This window comes from Brachyhypopomus gauderio, unplaced genomic scaffold (assembly GCF_052324685.1).
Source record: "Brachyhypopomus gauderio isolate BG-103 unplaced genomic scaffold, BGAUD_0.2 sc72, whole genome shotgun sequence".
NCBI classification, from domain to species: domain Eukaryota; kingdom Metazoa; phylum Chordata; class Actinopteri; order Gymnotiformes; family Hypopomidae; genus Brachyhypopomus; species Brachyhypopomus gauderio.
Window position 1 is genome coordinate 507,065 of NW_027506893.1, and position 17,797 is coordinate 524,861.

Here is a 17,797-nt window from a genome sequence, read left to right on the forward strand (position 1 = left end):
CCGACACGGACCTTCAATTTACGTGAAGCTAATCCTGCTTCTCCCTTTTATTAGAACTAACAAAACAGCATACATATCCTAGGAATCTGCACACCCTTAAAGGGCCAGTATCCTTAAGTGTCAATGACGTATGAAATACATCACAGTTTTTGTCTGTGTGTTTTTGTTTGTGTATGTTTTCATTTATTCCACAAGTATTAAAGCCCTTTTGCACTTACAATGCAACTCTCATTCCCATTCCCTTTCTCTCTCTCTCTCTCTCTGTCTCTCTCTCTCTGTCTCTCTGTCTCTCTCTCTGTCTCTCTCGCCCCGAGATCTAAAAACATAACACACTTTGGACGTGTCTTTGTCCACTCTGATAATAGTAAAGTTGGTCAAGGACAGATTATTTTAATTGACAGTTCATTCATTTTGTTCTGCAATGATCATACGTGTGAGAACATTATTATCTGCAGTCTAAATCTCTCACTGTGTTTCCTAAGCCTTTACCTCACGTTTCCACGTGAACTCCTTTACTTCCTCCCCATCTGTATTGTGTGACACAGATGAACACACACACAAAGACATACACAGAAATTACCATAGGAGAATGTAATATGTATTAAGGTCAATGTGTGTGTGTGTGTGTGTGTAATGTGAGGGGTTGCCAACAGCAGCCAAAACCCCTTAGATGTTCAATAGCTGACTGGTCAACCACCACGGGGTCTTTATGAGGTAAGAACCCAAGTGCTAGGTGTCTGAGAAAGAGACAAACAAAACCTGGCAATAGTACAACCAGAGGAAAGCAAACAGGTCGTCAGGGAAACATCTGAAAACAAAAAGAACATCCCTAAAACCAAAAACTTAAATCAGGTAAGTAAAGGAAAACCTGAAAATGGCCAAGAATGGTACAGAGAAAAAAACAAAGAAAAATTGAAAAAGGAATCCCAGTTGGGAAAGGAAGATTAGGGGGAGAAAATTCCCACTAACCAAGATTCCAATCCCAGCTTGACCGTGACGTGTGAACACTCGTGAAAAGACTCAGTAAGGAGTTGATGAGAAGCCAGCCTATATGAAGCCTAAAAGGCAGGTGTAGCTCATCCAGCTTAATTAGGCTAGATTAGATGATCAGCTCCCTCTAGTGACTGGTGGTGTAGTTCGGGAGCCAACCCTTACTGTGTGTGTGTGTGTGTGTGTGTGTGTGTGTGTGTGTGTGTGTGTGTGTGTGTGTGTGTGTGTGTGTGTTTAGGTTGCATATATGAATATATATAATATATGAAATTAAATTTGCAAATACAAATTTAGAAATTAGAATTAAAAATGTATTTACAGTGAAGGGACAAACACACATGCACATATACATCAGCTGGTACAAATAGCTCTCACCTTCAGAATAAAAATAGCTGATTTCCCATGCAGGCCAGTCAGTGACATAGAATGCCCAGATCTGCTCTGATTTTGTATGTTCTCTTTGACAGATTATCTGGTTATAATCTCAATGAGAAGTTTTGCAAATCTCTCAAATCAGCTTTACAAACAACATCCTCCTTGAAAGAGCTGGACTTTAGTTACAGCAACCTGCAGGAGTCAGGAGTGGAGCAGCTCTCTGCTGGACTGAAGAGTTCACACTGTAAACTGGAGACACTCAGGTAAGTTTTTTATTACTACAAAATGAATGAGAGCTGTTGAATAGTACAACATGTATTCATTACTGAATGGAAATGTTAAGATATGAAGCCACCGTTGGACAATTTCACAAAGGCCAGTGTTTCAGTGCTTTACTATTTTTTAGTAATAATAGAGAGTGAAAAAGCAAACTTGTGCTGTATTAGCAGATTTGCCAGCACCTACTACCTAATACTGAATGGTTAAGTAAGCCCAATTTTATTGTTTGGAGTAGCGTTTGGAGCTATCTCTGTACCTGAATCCCAAAAACTCTGGGATAGAGTTTGAAATATAAATACTGAAATATAAATTAGACTCCAATAATAGTTTTATTAAAGTGAAAAATCCAAGGACAGAACAGGGGAGGACGACCAAGTAAGAGGGGTTATAAACATAAAGGAATGCACACACAACGGAAAGATATATAACAGGCTAACCAATAACTTAAGACAGAGGAGAATCACGAATAATACAAGGATAACATTACAATGCGAACGGGAATGAAACAGAACAAACACATGGAGTACGAGCCAACATCACACGGGAGAACTAAACCGAACATCAGAAAAGCAAACAGAACGTACTTACGAATACGGGGAAGGCAGGGAACCAGAAAACCAACAAACCAACGAGAAGGAGGGGAGCTAGGACGAGGGCAGGCAGAGTAACCTTACCGGGGAACATGCAGGCAGCGGAACTTACAACAGACACGACTCGGAGGGAAACACAGAATCAAAGAACCAAGGAAGCAGGAGAAACGGAGACGAGAGTACCAGAGAGTAGGAAACTGAAACTAAGTACCAATTGACTACATTCAGACATTGACCGACAAAGGGCTAGGGAAATGCAGGGAATATAAATACAGGCATAACTAGGAGACTAATGAGACACAGGTGTTTCTGGCGCGAGGACACAAGAAACAAGGGAGCATGACAAACAATGGGGACTATGGAAACAGGGAAACGAGGCGGGACTGAAACAGGAAAACACAAACAGGAGGACCAGGATGACAGAGACAGACTAAACGTAGGAGGGGGTAGAGCTAGATGTTACACTGAACTACATTCTGTACTGTATTTACTCCTTTACAGAATAGCTGGCTGTAACCTCACTGTGAAATCGTGTGAACATCTCACATCAGCTCTACAAACAGAAACCACCTCCTTGAAGGATTTGGATCTCAATAACAACTTCCTGCAGGATTCAGGAGTGGAGCAGCTCTCTGCTGGACTGAAGAGTTCACACTGTAAACTGAAGATACTCAGGTGAGTTTTCTGTGATTTCATTCTTGAATGGAAATGAAAAACTGCTCTAATGCCATTTACAGGATAGCAAAGACAAGTACATTCAATTCTTTAAATATTTATAGTAATTGTTTTTTAAGTAAAATTGTGCCTGCTTCATAAAACTATTTCTGTGATTCCACATCATCTGAGGGAACTACATTCTATACTGTATTTACTACTTTACAGATTAGCTGGGTGTTATCTCACTGTGAAGTCTTGTGAAAATCTCACATCAGCTCTTCAAACAGAAAACTCCTTGAAGGAGTTGGTTCTTAATAACAACAATCTGCAGGATTCAGGAGTGGAGCAGCTCTCTGCTGGACTGAAGAGTTCACACTGTAAACTGGAGACACTCAGGTGAGATGTCTGTGAGTACATTCTTGAAAGGAACTGTAAGGTTTGAAATCACTGTAGGTTAGTTTTTATTAAGGGCCTTTTATGTCCGCCCTCCTCCCTGGTCCCGCCTAGTTTCCCTGTTTCTGTGCTTTCCCTCATGTCTGCCCCGCCCCCGTCTTGAGTGCCCACACCTGAATCTCGTTTCACTCCCCTGTTCAGAGTATATCATCCCATCTGTTTCAGTCCTCCGTGTCGGTCATTGTGTTTCGTGAGTACTCTGTGGTCTGGTTCCATGTTTCCCCCTTTTCCTGACTTGGTTCTCCTTTCTGCTAATGTTCTAGTTGTGTTACGTGTCTGTTTCTGGCCTCCTGTTCAGTCTCCCTGTGTTCAGTAGTTCCCTTCTGTGGTTTTGTTTCATCTGCCAGTGTTTGCTTCTGTGTTTAGTTAGTCCTTTAGCTTTGTCTTTCTTGTCATGTTCACCGTTTATTGATAGATGCTGTCTGTTTGACTTTACAGTTGTTTTGTATTTGTACCATGAGCATTTGTAGCTACTTGTTTGTTTGGTACTCCGTGGTTTCTAGTTCTGTCGTATGGTATGTGTGTGTCTTCGTAGTTTATCATGATTAGTTCTGTCTCTTAGTGGTTCTGTCGTCATCTGGTTGGTTGTGTGTGTTACGTGGTGTTCTGTTGCGTACATTCTCCTGTGCTTTGTAGTTCTCGTCAGTGTAGTCTGTCTCTTGTTTTGTTTAATAAACTCCTAAGAACTTGCATTTGCGTCACGCCTAACCCCTTGATTCGTTACAGGGCCATTATGTCTTCACCTGAAAAATATAATAATAAATATTGTAATGTTTGCAGACTGGATGAATTTTAATTACTGTGGTGAGTAACAATAATGAGCTACATAAGTAGATGTTTCCACAACACCAAGTGCAGACTCCTAACAATATAGATGGTTTTACATAACCATCAAATATCATAGGTCACACTGTTACTTCACTAATTGGTTATGAGGGTGAATTCATGATATCTGGGAATTCATGGAAATTGAAACATTTGAGACATTAATATTTTGGTGATCTTGGCTGATTTCATAAATGGTTGCATTCAATCTCTCTAGATAGACAAAATGTAATTGTAGGAGTCACTCATCTTCAGATGGTGTTATTTTAGTGAATCTCTTTTAGAGAGAGAGAGTTAGTTAGTTAGTTAATAAGTAAGTAATTAAGTATATGGGGAAAAACCGATGTCTGAATGAAGACACACTTAGTTTTATACTGAGCAATTTACCACCACTATTACAAAACTAATACAAATCAACAAACACTTTATTGCACTTTGTCTTTGGATTGCACATTTACCTTAAACAACACACAGTGTGATGTCCTGCTGTCTGAATAGATGAAACCAAGAGAAAACATTTGAGACAGAAAATTACACTCCTCCCCATTGGGACCAGTGGATATAACAGGAATAAATTATGTTATTCTTATTGGTTCAGTTCCACTCACTGAATGTAAGGTTCTATAACCAACATATTTTATATTCATATCAGTCTCTTAGAGTGGACTACAGCTGATGGCTCATACACGCAAAAGGCAACACTATACAACACCGGTACAAATTACCTGGGGGAGTTGTACTAGGACCCAGATCCAACTTTGTAAACTGAATATATACATCTGTGTTCTATTATCTGTGTTCTATTATCAAGCCTGTATGCAGTCAGAGTCAAAGTGAACTTTATTCAGACTATACTATACAACAAGGAGAGCACAGCTGAATGAAATTACATTTCTCTAGACTCCAATGTGCAAATATATTAGACAAGGGCACTTTAGACTACTAATATTAGACATGAAATAAAGACTTTTAAGTAAATAATATAAAGATCATTCGAATTTACAAATAATCTGTATTTTCAATGATATAGTACAGTATATACAGTATGCTACAGTATTATAACAGAATTATTGCACAACAATAGCTGCATTTGAGAAATGTTTGTTGACGGTGTGTGTCAGCAATCTTTGAGTGTTCAGCAGGTCCGATCATTTGTCATGTTTTGTGGGTGTGTGTGTGTGCAGTCTGATGGTCTGGGCATGTAAGCTCCTGTTGAGTCTGATGGTCTGGGGGTATAAGCTTCTGTTGAGTCTGTTGGTCTGGAGGTAAAAACCTCTACTGAGTCTGATGGTTTGGGGATGTAAGTTTTTACTGAGTCTGATGGTCTGGGGATGTAAGCTTCTATTGAGTCTGATGGTCTGGGGATGTAAGCTTCTATTGAGTCTGATGGTCTGGGGGTGTAAGCTTCTATTGAGTCTGATGGTCTGGGGTAAAAGCTTCTGTTGAGTCTGATGGTATGGGGGTAAAAGCCTCTATTGAGTCTGATGGTCTGGGGTAAAAGCTTCTGTTGAGTCTGATGGTATGGGGATAAAATCTTCTATTGAGTCTGATGGTCTGGGGGTGTAAGCTTCTATTGAGTCTGATGGTCTGGGGTAAAAGCTTCTATTGAGTCTGATGATCTGGGGGTAAAAGATTCTATTGAGTCTGATGGTCTGAGGGTAAAAGCCTCTGGTGGTCTTGCATCATATGCTGCTGTAGCGTTTGGCAGAGGGTCATTTTGTTTGTAGTCTTTTTTATCATATACAGACATGTTGTCCAAACACCACATCTAAATGCGATATGTGATGATCAGCATGATCAGTAATCAAACAATACTCTCTACAATATTATCTGTTGTGTCTGCTATAGAGGTAATATTTTAATATCTGTTGTTTCTGCTACAGAGGTAATATTATAATATGTCTTGTATCTACTTGCAGGCTGGCTCTCTGTGGTCTTGGGGAAAAGACTTGTGAAAATCTGGCATCAGTTTTACAGATGGAGAACTCCCTCCTGAGGGAACTGGACCTTAGTAACAACGACCTGAACAATTCAGGAGTGGAGCAGCTCTCTGCTGGACTGAAGAGTTCACACTGTAAACTGGAGACACTCAGGTGAGATTTGTTTTATTCAACAGAGATTCATCTTGGATACAGCAGCTCCTCCCGATCGTATTGTTCAAAATTCTGAAATTACGTCTGTGTTAACAAATTGCTCCTACAAAGACAGTTTTGGTAAATATATCTACAGTCAACAGTTTCTGTTAGACACGATGAAATCACGTGGGTAAGCAGACATGAGCGTCCCAGAACTCTGACTCCTGTGTCAAGCATCTCCAGAGACCACGCCCTCACCTGCACTCACAGCCCACGGGAGGAGACGCTGCAGACGGTTTGAGAGGACCAGAAGTGAGGAGGTATCCATGCCAGGATAAAAACTACCGTATTTTCCGGACTATAAGCCGCTACTTTTTTCCCCCACGCTTTGAACCATGCGGCTTATAATGAGGTGCAGCTTTTTTGTAGATTTTTCTTCACCCGTCAGAAGGCAGGGCAGAAAGTTAATCAGGTGGTAGGTCAAAGTTGTAAATCAAAGAAGAAAGTGCTCAATTTCATTTAGCACATGCACACAGCAGGCACAACGGATAAGTTTTTTCAAACCAACATGTTTTGTGCCAAATTCAGACTCACCTCATTTGCACACGCATAATGTTGCTACAGATGATATTCGGGAGTTACAGTGATTTTAACTTAGTTCATTGAGCACTCTAGTTTTGTCCTAACTAGATATTTAGACATAATACTGCTTTAATACTGCAGTCATGTGGTCAGAGGTGAACTTCGGTATAGCCAGTGTGTATTTTAATTAAAATAATTAATTAACTTGAACCAGTGTGGCTTTGGACAGATAATGCCATGCAGTTTGCTGTAATAGATAATTAAAGTCTGGCTCTTATTTATGCATAGAAACATAAATCAACAATATAACCTGTAGCGTCTTTATGCGCGGATAAACGAGGGGAGTCGGAATTCGGCACAACACCGGCTGAAAGCCAAATCTGGTGCATGTGAAATGCTACAGGCACCGTTCAGAAATTGATCAGTTCAGTTAAATGTATTCAGTTCAGTAGATATATGTGGCTTTTAGCCCGGTGCGGCGTATACAACATTTTCCATTTTTTCTAAAATTTTGTAGGTGCGGCTTATATCGAGGTGCGCTCTATAGTCGAGAACATACGGTAACCGGCTCTGACCGCCTCTACTGATCATCCTGCTGGATCATATCTCCATCATGCTAATATCTGCATATTGTGACTCATATTGGACACATACAGGATCCAAGCGCAGGACACTTTTAATGTAGAGCACTAAAGGGCCAGAAGCTAGAGAGGGAAAACATACAGGCCAATGTATACGAGTCAGAGAAGGATAAAGTACAAAGGGACTAGGCAATACTCAGAACAGGCTATGAACAGGCCAATGATCATACACAGGATTGGCAAAACAGCTATAAGGAACAACGGCTTGGTTCGCAAACTCAGGTTGTTGGTGATTCCTAGCAAGGTTGGGAAGGTACCCTGAAGTTTTAAGTAGCATTTGTGTGATGTGGTGAGAGCGCCCTCTGGTGGCCTAATATGTGTGAAGCAGTGTTCATCAATCAATCAATCAATCAATCAAATTTTATTTATATAGCGCTTTTTACAACAGTTGTTGTCACAAAGCAGCTTTACAAGTGCCGAGTCCTAGCCCCCAGTGAGCAAGCCAAGGGCGACAGTGGCAAGGAAAAACTCCCTAGTTTTTTGCATGAGGAAGAAACCTTGAGAGGAACCAAGACTCAGGGGGGGAACCCATCCTCCTCTGGCCGACACCGGTCACCATGACAACAACAACAACAATTTAGACAGAAAGAAGAGAAAGAAAATGAAAAATATGTAATAATGTCCATCATGATGTATGCATCCGGTTAGGCAGGAGGTGGCTGGCTCAGGATGGATCGCTGTTCTCCTCATCTCATTATTCCTCAAACAGGCGGGCAGCCATGTGGAGAAATGAAACAGGGAAAATTAGCTCTGTATGAGGACATATACAGGACAGGTAAAATTATAAACATTTCCGGAGTGTGGCAGCAACTCCGGCATTTAGTTAAATTATTACAGCCTAGCTAAAAAGGCAGAACCAGAAGGTAACATAGGCTTGGGGGTATTCTGAGACAATGGCATCCGTCCACTGCACTGTCAACAAACTTGAGTGACCACGAGCAGTGACAGGACGACAGCACCAGCGCCCCAGTCTACCATAAAACCCTTTGTCTATGAACCCCTGGATCTGTACTTTTATCTAAGGGGGATATTAATTATCAAACGCTAAACTAAATAAGTGGGTTTTCAACCTAGACTTAAAGATTGTGACTGTGTCGGAGTCCCGGACGCATTTAGGAAGATTATTCCAAAGCTGGGGGGCCTTACAAGAAAAGGCTCTTCCCCCTGCTGTTACCTTATTAATTTTTGGAACTAATAAAAGACCAGCACCCTGTGATCTTAGTGGGCGTGGGGGTTCGTAATAGGAAATAAGTTCCTGAAGGTACTCAGGAGCAAGCCCGTGCAATGCTTTATAAGTTAATAGAAGAATTTTAAAGTCAATACGGAATTTAACTGGGAGCCAATGCAGGGCTGATAGGACTGGACTGATATGCTGAAATTTTCTAGTTCTGGTCAGAACCCTGGCTGCAGCATTTTGAACTATTTGAAGTTTATTTAGATTCCTATTTGAACATCCTGACAGTAGTGCATTGCAGTAGTCTAATCTAGAGCTAACAAAGGCGTGCACCAATTTTTCCGCATCATCCTGTGATAATGCATTTCTTAATTTAGCAATGTTACGGAGATGTAGAAAAGCTATCCTAGTAGTATTATCTATGTATTTATCAAATGATAGGTCAGAGTCGAGTATGACGCCTAGGTTTTTGGCTACTGTGCCAGGTGTAATGGGGTAGCCTGCGAGATTAAGCATTAGATCTGGAATTTTCTGTTTTGAGGCCTTAGGGCCCAGAAGAAGAACTTCTGTTTTGTCCTCATTAAGTTGGAGGAAGTTTAGAGACATCCAGCATTTAATATCTTTTACACAGGCCTCAATTTTTCTTAAACTGAGTTTGTCATCAGGTTTGGCTGATATGTAAAGTTGAGTGTCATCTGCATAGCAGTGAAAATTGACACCATGTTTGTTTATAACTGTGCCCAATGGTAGCATATATAATGTAAATAATAGTGGTCCTAGAATGGAGCCTTGCGGGATCCCATATTTAACTTTTGTACGTTTGGATGGAATATTATTGAGCTCTACAAACTGATAGCGATTTGTTAAGTAAGAATGAAACCATGAAAGGGCTGTGCCAGAGACTCCAACCCAGCGTTCTAACCTTTCTAGCAAGATCCTATGATCAATTGTGTCGAAAGCTGCACTAAGATCAAGAAGCACTAACAGCGATACATAACCTTGATCTGAAGCAAGGAGGAGGTCATTTGTTACTTTAACTAATGCTGTTTCAGTACTGTGATGGGGCCTAAAACCAGATTGGAACTTTTCAAATATGTGATGCCTATGCAGATATAGGCATAATTGCTGGGCAACAGCTTTTTCTATGATCTTAGATATAAATGATGTGTTTGAAATGGGTCTATAATTAGATAGTACAGTAGGATCAAGATTTGGTTTCTTAATCAGAGGTTTAATAACTGCTAATTTACATGATTTGGGCATGTGACCTATTGTAATGGATGAGTTAACTATAGTTAGAAGAGGTTCAGTTACCGCTGGTAATACCTCTTTTAATAACTTTGATGGAACAGAGTCTAGTGTGCAGGTAGCACAATTTAAGGAAGAAATTATTTTCTCTAATTCTGATTGTGGGAGTGGATGAAAAGCATCAAGTTTTTCTCCCAGTATGCGATTTAAATTGATGTCAACCAAACCAGATGACATACCAGTTGTATTGCTAATAAAAGGTTTTATATTTTGTCTAATATTCTCTATTTTATTATCAAAAAAATCTATAAATACATTACTAGTGAGGTTTACTGGAATCTGAGGTTCTGCGCCTGCTTGATTTTTTGTAAGTTTGGAAATAGTATTAAAAAGAAATCTAGGATTGTTTTTATTTTTCTCTATCAGTGAGGCTAGGTATGCTGAGCGTGCTTTAGCGAGTGCCCGTTTGTAGTCAATGATGCTATCCTTCCAGGCACAGTAGAATACTTCCAACTTAGTAGATCGCCATTTACGCTCTAATTTACGTGCTATTTGTTTTAAGTTTCTAGTTTGGTCAGTGTACCACGGAGCGAGTTTTTTAGATCTAGTCTTTTTATATTTGAGTGGAGCTACTATATTTAGAGCTGATCTGCAGGTATTCTCTATGCAGTTGGTTAGACTGTCTAACTCTCCTGGATAGGATGGCGAGTGGGCTAGAGCAGTTATATCAGGGAGGGCTTCAATAAACTGTGTTGATGTTAATGAATTTATCGAGCGCTTTATACACTGCCGAGGAGACGGGCGGGTATTTATGTTAAGATGAATCTCAAATTTGACTAAATAGTGATCAGAGATAGCTACGGTTTGCGGGAGTATATTTATATTATCTACGTCAATACCCAACGTTAAGATTAAATCTAGGGTATGATTTTGATAGTGTGTGGGTCCTACAACGTTTTGTGTAATGCCAACAGAGTTCAATATAGAAGTAAAAGCCCTTGTCAGTGGATCCTCCGCATTATCAAAATGTATGTTAAAGTCTCCTACCATTATTATTTTGTCACTACTAACTGCTAAATTTGCTGTAAAATCTGTGAAATCTTTTAAGAAATCTGAGTAAGGCCCTGGTGGTCTATATACATTTGTTAGGGAAAATGAACTTTTATTTTCAGATGGACTAGTTACATTAATAGACAGCATCTCAAATGAATTAAAGATATCCAAGTATTTCTGATGAATTTCTAAACAATCACGATATATTATACATATTCCTCCTCCTCTGCCTGACAATCTAGGTTTATGTATATAACTATATCCCACAGGAGTGGCTTCGTTTAGAGATAAATAGTCACCAGATTGAATCCACGTTTCAGTTAGACATAAAATATCAATTTTCTGGTCAGTTATAAGTTCATTCATAAAAACTGCTTTAGAGTTGAGTGATCGAATATTAATTAATCCAATTTTCAGATCGGTCATATAGGTAATAATTGGATGTGAAGTTTGAATATTAGTTAAAAACTTAGGACGGACTATTTTCTTATGATTTAATTTAACCCGGGGCACAGACACAGTCTCAATCCTATGGGATCTTGGTGACGCCTCTAAGCAGCTCGCAGACAGACGGTTTAGCCCGTTAGTCTGCGGCCTGGTCGCGACTCTGGTTAGTCAGCAGCTCCTAGTACTACACTGCCCACTAACTAAAAGACTACGGGCTATGCTGCAAGATAACAGGGCAGCGCCATCCCGGGTGGGGTGGACACCGTCCCTGCCTAAAAGACCAGGCTTGCCCTCGAACTCTTTCCAATTATCAATAAAGCCCACTTGATTTTCTGAACACCACTTGGACATCCAGCGGTTTAGCGACGTGAGCCTGCTGTACTGCTCATCACCGCGCCGCATTGGGATGGGGCCAGAGCAGATTACGGCATCGGACATCGTCTGGGCTAATTTAACCACCTCTTTAACATTAGCCTTAGTCACCTCTGACTGCCGCAGACGTATATCGTTGGCCCCTACATGTATAACTATCCTAGAGAATCGTTTATGGGCTAACAGTCTAAGGTTGCCACTAATGTCCGGCGCTCTGGCTCCCGGTAAACAGCTGACTGTAACCGCTGGTGCCCCTACAGGAATAGCGACTTTCACGTGTCGGACTATAGAGTCTCCTATGACCAGAGTCTCCTCAGCGGGTGTAACACTGAGCGGGGCAAACCTGTTGGACACGTGAACCGGGGAGTGGTGCTCTGGTGGGCTAGCGCTGGCGTTAGCGGTAGCTGCAGCCCTCGCTCTCCGACTACGCCACCGAGACGTCACCCATTCGCCCCGCTGTGAGGGCTCTATCGCCGGAGTCGCGGAGGCGCTAGTTCTCCCTGGCGCGTCCACACCTACTACAGACCCTGTCTCTCTATCCCTCAATAATGAGTGGACGCGGCGCTCTAAACTTTCCACTTTCGCCACAAGAGAAGTAACTAACTGGCACCTCTCACAGATACTATCACTATTACTATCAGTGGCGAAAGGGTCTAGACTAAAGTGTTTGGTCAGAGGAGAAAATCTCAGCCTTACAGGACTGGAAGTCACAGACTAGATTATCTGTATTACTCACACTTGACTGCACTGCCACGTTCAGACCAGTCACATCACAACATTCACAGATGACGCTACAGTCAGTCTGATCACCAATAACGATGACACTGTACAGACAGGACGTGGAGCAGCAAACCAGCTGGTGAGAAAACAACAACCTCTTCCTGAATGTGAAGAAAATCAAGGAGATGGTCCTGGACTTCAGGAGGGGCAGCAGTGACCGCCCCCCACTGACCATCAATGGCATTACTGTTAAAAGACTCCACAGTACCAAGTTTCTGGAGGTGCATATTACAGATGACATCAGCTGGTCCTCCAACACCACTGCTCCCACCAAACAAGCCCAGCAGCACCTTCACTTCCTGTGGAGACTGAAAAGGCCAAATACTTCAGTCATGACAACATACTACAGAGGGACTGTGGAGATCATCCTGACCCACTGCATCACTGTCTGGTATGATAGCTGCTCTGCTGCAGACAGGATCACCCTGCAGAGAGTAGTTAGAGCCTCAGAGAGGATCATGGGAGCCCCACTCCCACCCTAGCAGACGTTTATAATGGTGGATGTGTCAGAAAGGCCACATCATGCTGGACCCTCTCACCCCTCCCACCACCTCTTTGTGCTCCGCCCTCTGGTAGGAGCTGCAGAGCATCTGGGCAACATCCTCCAGATTGTACAACAGTTTCTGTCCTCAGACCATCAGAACAATGAACTCCCTCCACAAACTGCCCCCATTCACCCCATCAGGACAATTAACTCCCTCTACAAAATGCCCCATTCACCCCATCAGGACAAAAAACTCCCTCCAAAAACTACCCCCCAATCACCCCATCAGGGACTGTAATGTGATGAGCTGAATGCACACACACTTTACATCTTTAATCTAAACTCTCCACTCAGGGATTTTACTCCTGCTCTTCTGATCAGCACTTTCTTACACCCGTGCTGCTGTTTTAATTGTTTGTTTCTAAATGTGTTTAATGTGTTCTTATGTTTCTGTATGTGGTGTCTGAACATTATGATCTGTGAAGAACAGTATCTCTCTTCTGTATATGCTGAAGGTGAATGATAGAGGTGATAATAAACTGAACTGAGATGCAGTAATGTCACAGTGTTATCACACATGATATCACACAGTCACATATAGAAGATTTTACAGGCATCATCTCATGTAACATGTAACAGTGACATGTAACAGTCTTATTAGACTGTAATAAGTGACATGTAACAGTCTTATTAGACCACTGATATCACACAGTGTAAGTCCAGTTTTAGGTTCTTCTGATGTAGGTTAATAGTGCACTAGAGTTCTGAAGGGTGAGAATAAACATAAGAGCTCAAATAAACACAAGCAGCAGTGATGCGGAGAAACAAAGCTGTCTGCACGGAGGACGCCATCTTGGAGATGAGAGTGGAGGAGCCTTCACTACAGTTCCCAGCCTCTCTAGCTGCTCCATACAGACTGATCTGTAAACACATATATCTATCTCTCTCTCTCTCTCTCTCTCTCTCTCCTTTCTGCAGTCTGTCAGGTTGTCTGGTCACAGAGGAAGGTTGTTCTTCTCTGGCTTCAGCTCTGAGCTCAAACCCCTCACACCTGAAAGAACTGGATCTGACCTACAACCACCCAGGAGAGTCAGGAGTGAAGCTGCTCTCTGCTAGACTGGAGGATCCACAGAGCAGACTGGACAAACTCAGGTATGTAACATAGTGTGTGTGTGTGTGTGTGTGTGTGTGTGTGTGTGTGTGTGTGTGTGTGTGTGTGTGTGTGTGTGTGTGTGTGTGTGTCCTAGAGTTCATGCGTAACTAAACTACTGAAGGCCATAATCATCTGTTCCTTATGTATTTCTGACTGTGTCAGCATGATTAGTGTCACCTACTAATCCTTTATAGTATATATATAATTTGTTTTACCTTAATTATTACAGTTTTTCTCAGTCGCTTTGATGCATTTCTCAGATCAGGATTAACATTTGCACCACAGTCTGTGCATTTCTCAAAACAATTTGTTCAAACAGCACCACACAATGGTTGGCTACCTAAAGCCTGTACCTCACTCACAATCCTTTGTTCATTCCCCAAAGGTAAGTATTTATATCAGTAAACATGTCAGAGTCATCAGAATTAAAAGTTCTTCAATCATTGATTACGAACAAGACAGTCAAAATGATTAGTCCTGTAATCATGTTTACTCTGTAAGGATTTTCTCAATGTTGTTCTTTTGATGACGGATTGAACATACTTTATAAAGTATGTCAATTTTAGCAGTATAAAATTACACATTACTGTTTATGTGAGCATGATTGTAAGAAAATGGACAGAAATCCATTGATGCATTCTTTGTAAAAAAATTTATTGATGGATCATGTCATTGTCACGGTGAGGCGGCCCCCTACCGGCCGCCTCTGTCCACAGCGGCTGTGTTGTTGTTGTTGTTTTGTGACGTCGTGTACGCCCCTCAGGTGGGCGGAGCCCGTGATCCGTTCCCACCTGATGGTCGTTTGTCTGTCTATATATGTCTTGTCTTTGTACCAGTTGACCGCTGGTCATTATATCCTTAATTCGGATCTATTGCACGGGTTTTAGGTTTGCACACTTTATATTAAACCACCCTTTTTCCCTGAGACTTGGCGTGATCGCTTCCTTTTTGTTGCTCACACCTGCCCGTCACAGAATGACCAGCCACCCTTCGGAAGCCGCCGAGTCTCTTTTTCTTTCTCCTTCGTTCGTGGTCATGTCTCGTGGTAAGTGTTTGTCTGCGTGGTGTTTGTTTGAAGAGATCCGCCGTGCTTTTGTGTTGTTTGTGGCACGGCGAGGGACAGGGCTCTCGCCCTGGAAATACTCTTCGTTTTTGTTGTTTGTTTGTTTGTTTGAAGAGCTCCGCCGTGTTTGTGTTTGTGGCGCGGCGAGGACCAGGACGTCTTCCCTGGGAGCGCTCTTCATGTTTTGTGTGGGAAAAATGTGTACATGTTGACGGACGTGTGGATCTGTGTGCGTGCTCGTTGTTTCATGTTAAATGTTTCATGCGTGACGCGGTCGCCGCTCGTCACTGTCGCCTCGCTCCCCGTGTGTCTTGTGTTTTATGTGGGGAGCGACTGCGACTCGGAGCGGCGCGTCACTATTGTGTATGTGTATGTAGAGCGCGCATGTGTGGGTCCCGTCTGTCTGTTTGTACACTGTTTTGTTTGTCTAGTAGTTGCGTGTGTGTTGTGTCCTAACGTGTTGTCTAATGTTTGTGTGTAATTCCACGCATGCTCCTCCCCCTGAATGTGTGTTTGGGGGGGGACCGGCTGTGGTCCCGTGCCATGGGGTGTGGCACGGAGGGCGTCGCTCCCGAGGGAGGCCCTGACCAGGTAAGTGGGGGGTTCTCCTGAGTTAGGATGGAGACCCCTCCCCCCTGGAGGGGGGATCAGGGTAGTGCGCGTTTGTGTTCTGTGTTGGTGTGTGTGGGTGTGTGTGTGCAGGTGCTTCTCCCTGGCGTTGAATCGTGGCATTCCTGGACCTTGTGGCGGTCTCCAGCTGGCAGGAGCCCCCTTATGTTGTGGGGTGACCGGAGCCCGGTCGGAAAGAGCCCCTCCCTAGAGGGCTGGGGCCCCCGGATGTTTGGGGACCATGGGGCTCCGGTCTGAAGAGCTCCTGCACAGGACGGAGACCCTTCCACGGGGTCCTGGAGGTGACGTAGCCACGCCCCAGGGAGGTAACCTGCACACACATACACCCCGGACGGACAAGGAGCCGAGGCCCGCCGTCCTCGCACCTGTGGGGCTATGCGGCTTAAGGCCGGTTAGGGCGTGAGGGCCCTGTGACCGACCGGGGCGTGGTTTTGTCTTGTTGACGGCCCGGTCGGTCCAGGGTCCCGCCCAGGGAGGTGAGCTGACTAATGTTATGTGTTTTGTGTTTCAGCTCGTGGACTGCAGGAGGTGTCCCTGCCTGTCCTTGCCTTCCTGCCCCTTCGTGTTGTTGTGCAGCCGCTGTGTGCCACACACCCAGTGGAGGGGAGTGCGGCTTGGTGGGGGGGTCTGTCACGGTGAGGCGGCCCCCTACCGGCCGCCTCTGTCCACAGCGGCTGTGTTGTTGTTGTTGTTTTGTGACGTCGTGTACGCCCCTCAGGTGGGCGGAGCCCGTGATCCGTTCCCACCTGATGGTCGTTTGTCTGTCTATATATGTCTTGTCTTTGTACCAGTTGACCGCTGGTCATTATATCCTTAATTCGGATCTATTGCACGGGTTTTAGGTTTGCACACTTTATATTAAACCACCCTTTCTCCCTGAGACTTGGCGTGATCGCTTCCTTTTTGTTGCTCACACCTGCCCGTCACAGTCATCCAAAAACAAACAAACAAGACAAGTCTGGAAAAACATTACTTTGCACAAAGAATAAAATGTTCAGAAATTTAAACCTAGGAAACAAGCAGCATTGTACAGTGTAAATCACAGTGCTGTTTTCTATACCTCCTGACGTTCTTGTCTGTTGGGCCACATATTCTCATCCACATCACAACGGATATCTTCCCTTGCAATGCAGCGTGGAAAGAATCTTTTGGAATGTCTAATCCAGCCTCTGCAAGCTTCTGCTGTGATGTCATCACATGCTGCATCCATGGCAGCCAGCAGAGCCATCCGAGTATGAGGCTGCCGATCGTAAACCTTCCACCTCCATGCGGAGAAGAACTCCTCAATTGGGTTCAGGAATGGGGAATAGGGTGGGAGAAATAGCATCAGCACCCTGTTATGGGTTGCAAACCATTGCCTGATGTTTGAATGATGGAATCTCACATTGTCCCAAATTACCACATAATTTGTTACAGGTAAATCTGGAGCCTTTTCATGCTCATTTACAGCCACATCACCATCTGGGATGAGATCCCTGTAGAGTGTATCTATGAATGTGACGAGATGCTGTGTGTTGTATGGCCCTAAAGTGGGAATATGAGTTAGCACACCCAATTCTGAAATGGCTGCACACATAGTGATGTTCCCTCCTCGTTGGCCAGGTACATCAACGGTGGCTCTGTGTCCAATAATATTTCAACCACGTCTTCTGCCTTTTGTCAGGTTGAAGCCAGCCTCATCCACGTATATGAATCGATGAGTTTGCTCACTTGATTCCAGCTCCATTATACTCTACATTTCAGAAGATACAAAAACAAATAACACAAAGTTATCTTACAGTAACAGAATTCACTGAAGATCACAACAAATGTACATTAGTCAAATTTACTGTACTTTATCATTACACAAGGAACTATTTACTTAAATGGGTAGTTACTGTATGCACGTAGATGATTTACCTGCACATACTGATAGCGAAGCTGCTT

General features: G+C 43.0%; 1 protein-coding gene across 1 annotated transcript in view; it reads left to right on the forward strand.

Moving 5' to 3' along the window:
• Nucleotides 1–17,797, forward strand: part of LOC143491204 (uncharacterized) — a 52,311-nt gene that overhangs the window by 28,703 nt on the left and 5,811 nt on the right. Inside the window, exons 7-11 of the mRNA XM_076990012.1 lie at nucleotides 1,458–1,628; nucleotides 2,736–2,909; nucleotides 3,117–3,287; nucleotides 6,089–6,262; nucleotides 14,004–14,177. Coding sequence (XP_076846127.1) covers nucleotides 1,458–1,628; nucleotides 2,736–2,909; nucleotides 3,117–3,287; nucleotides 6,089–6,262; nucleotides 14,004–14,177 — 864 coding nt within the window. The remainder of the gene's footprint in view (nucleotides 1–1,457; nucleotides 1,629–2,735; nucleotides 2,910–3,116; nucleotides 3,288–6,088; nucleotides 6,263–14,003; nucleotides 14,178–17,797) is intronic.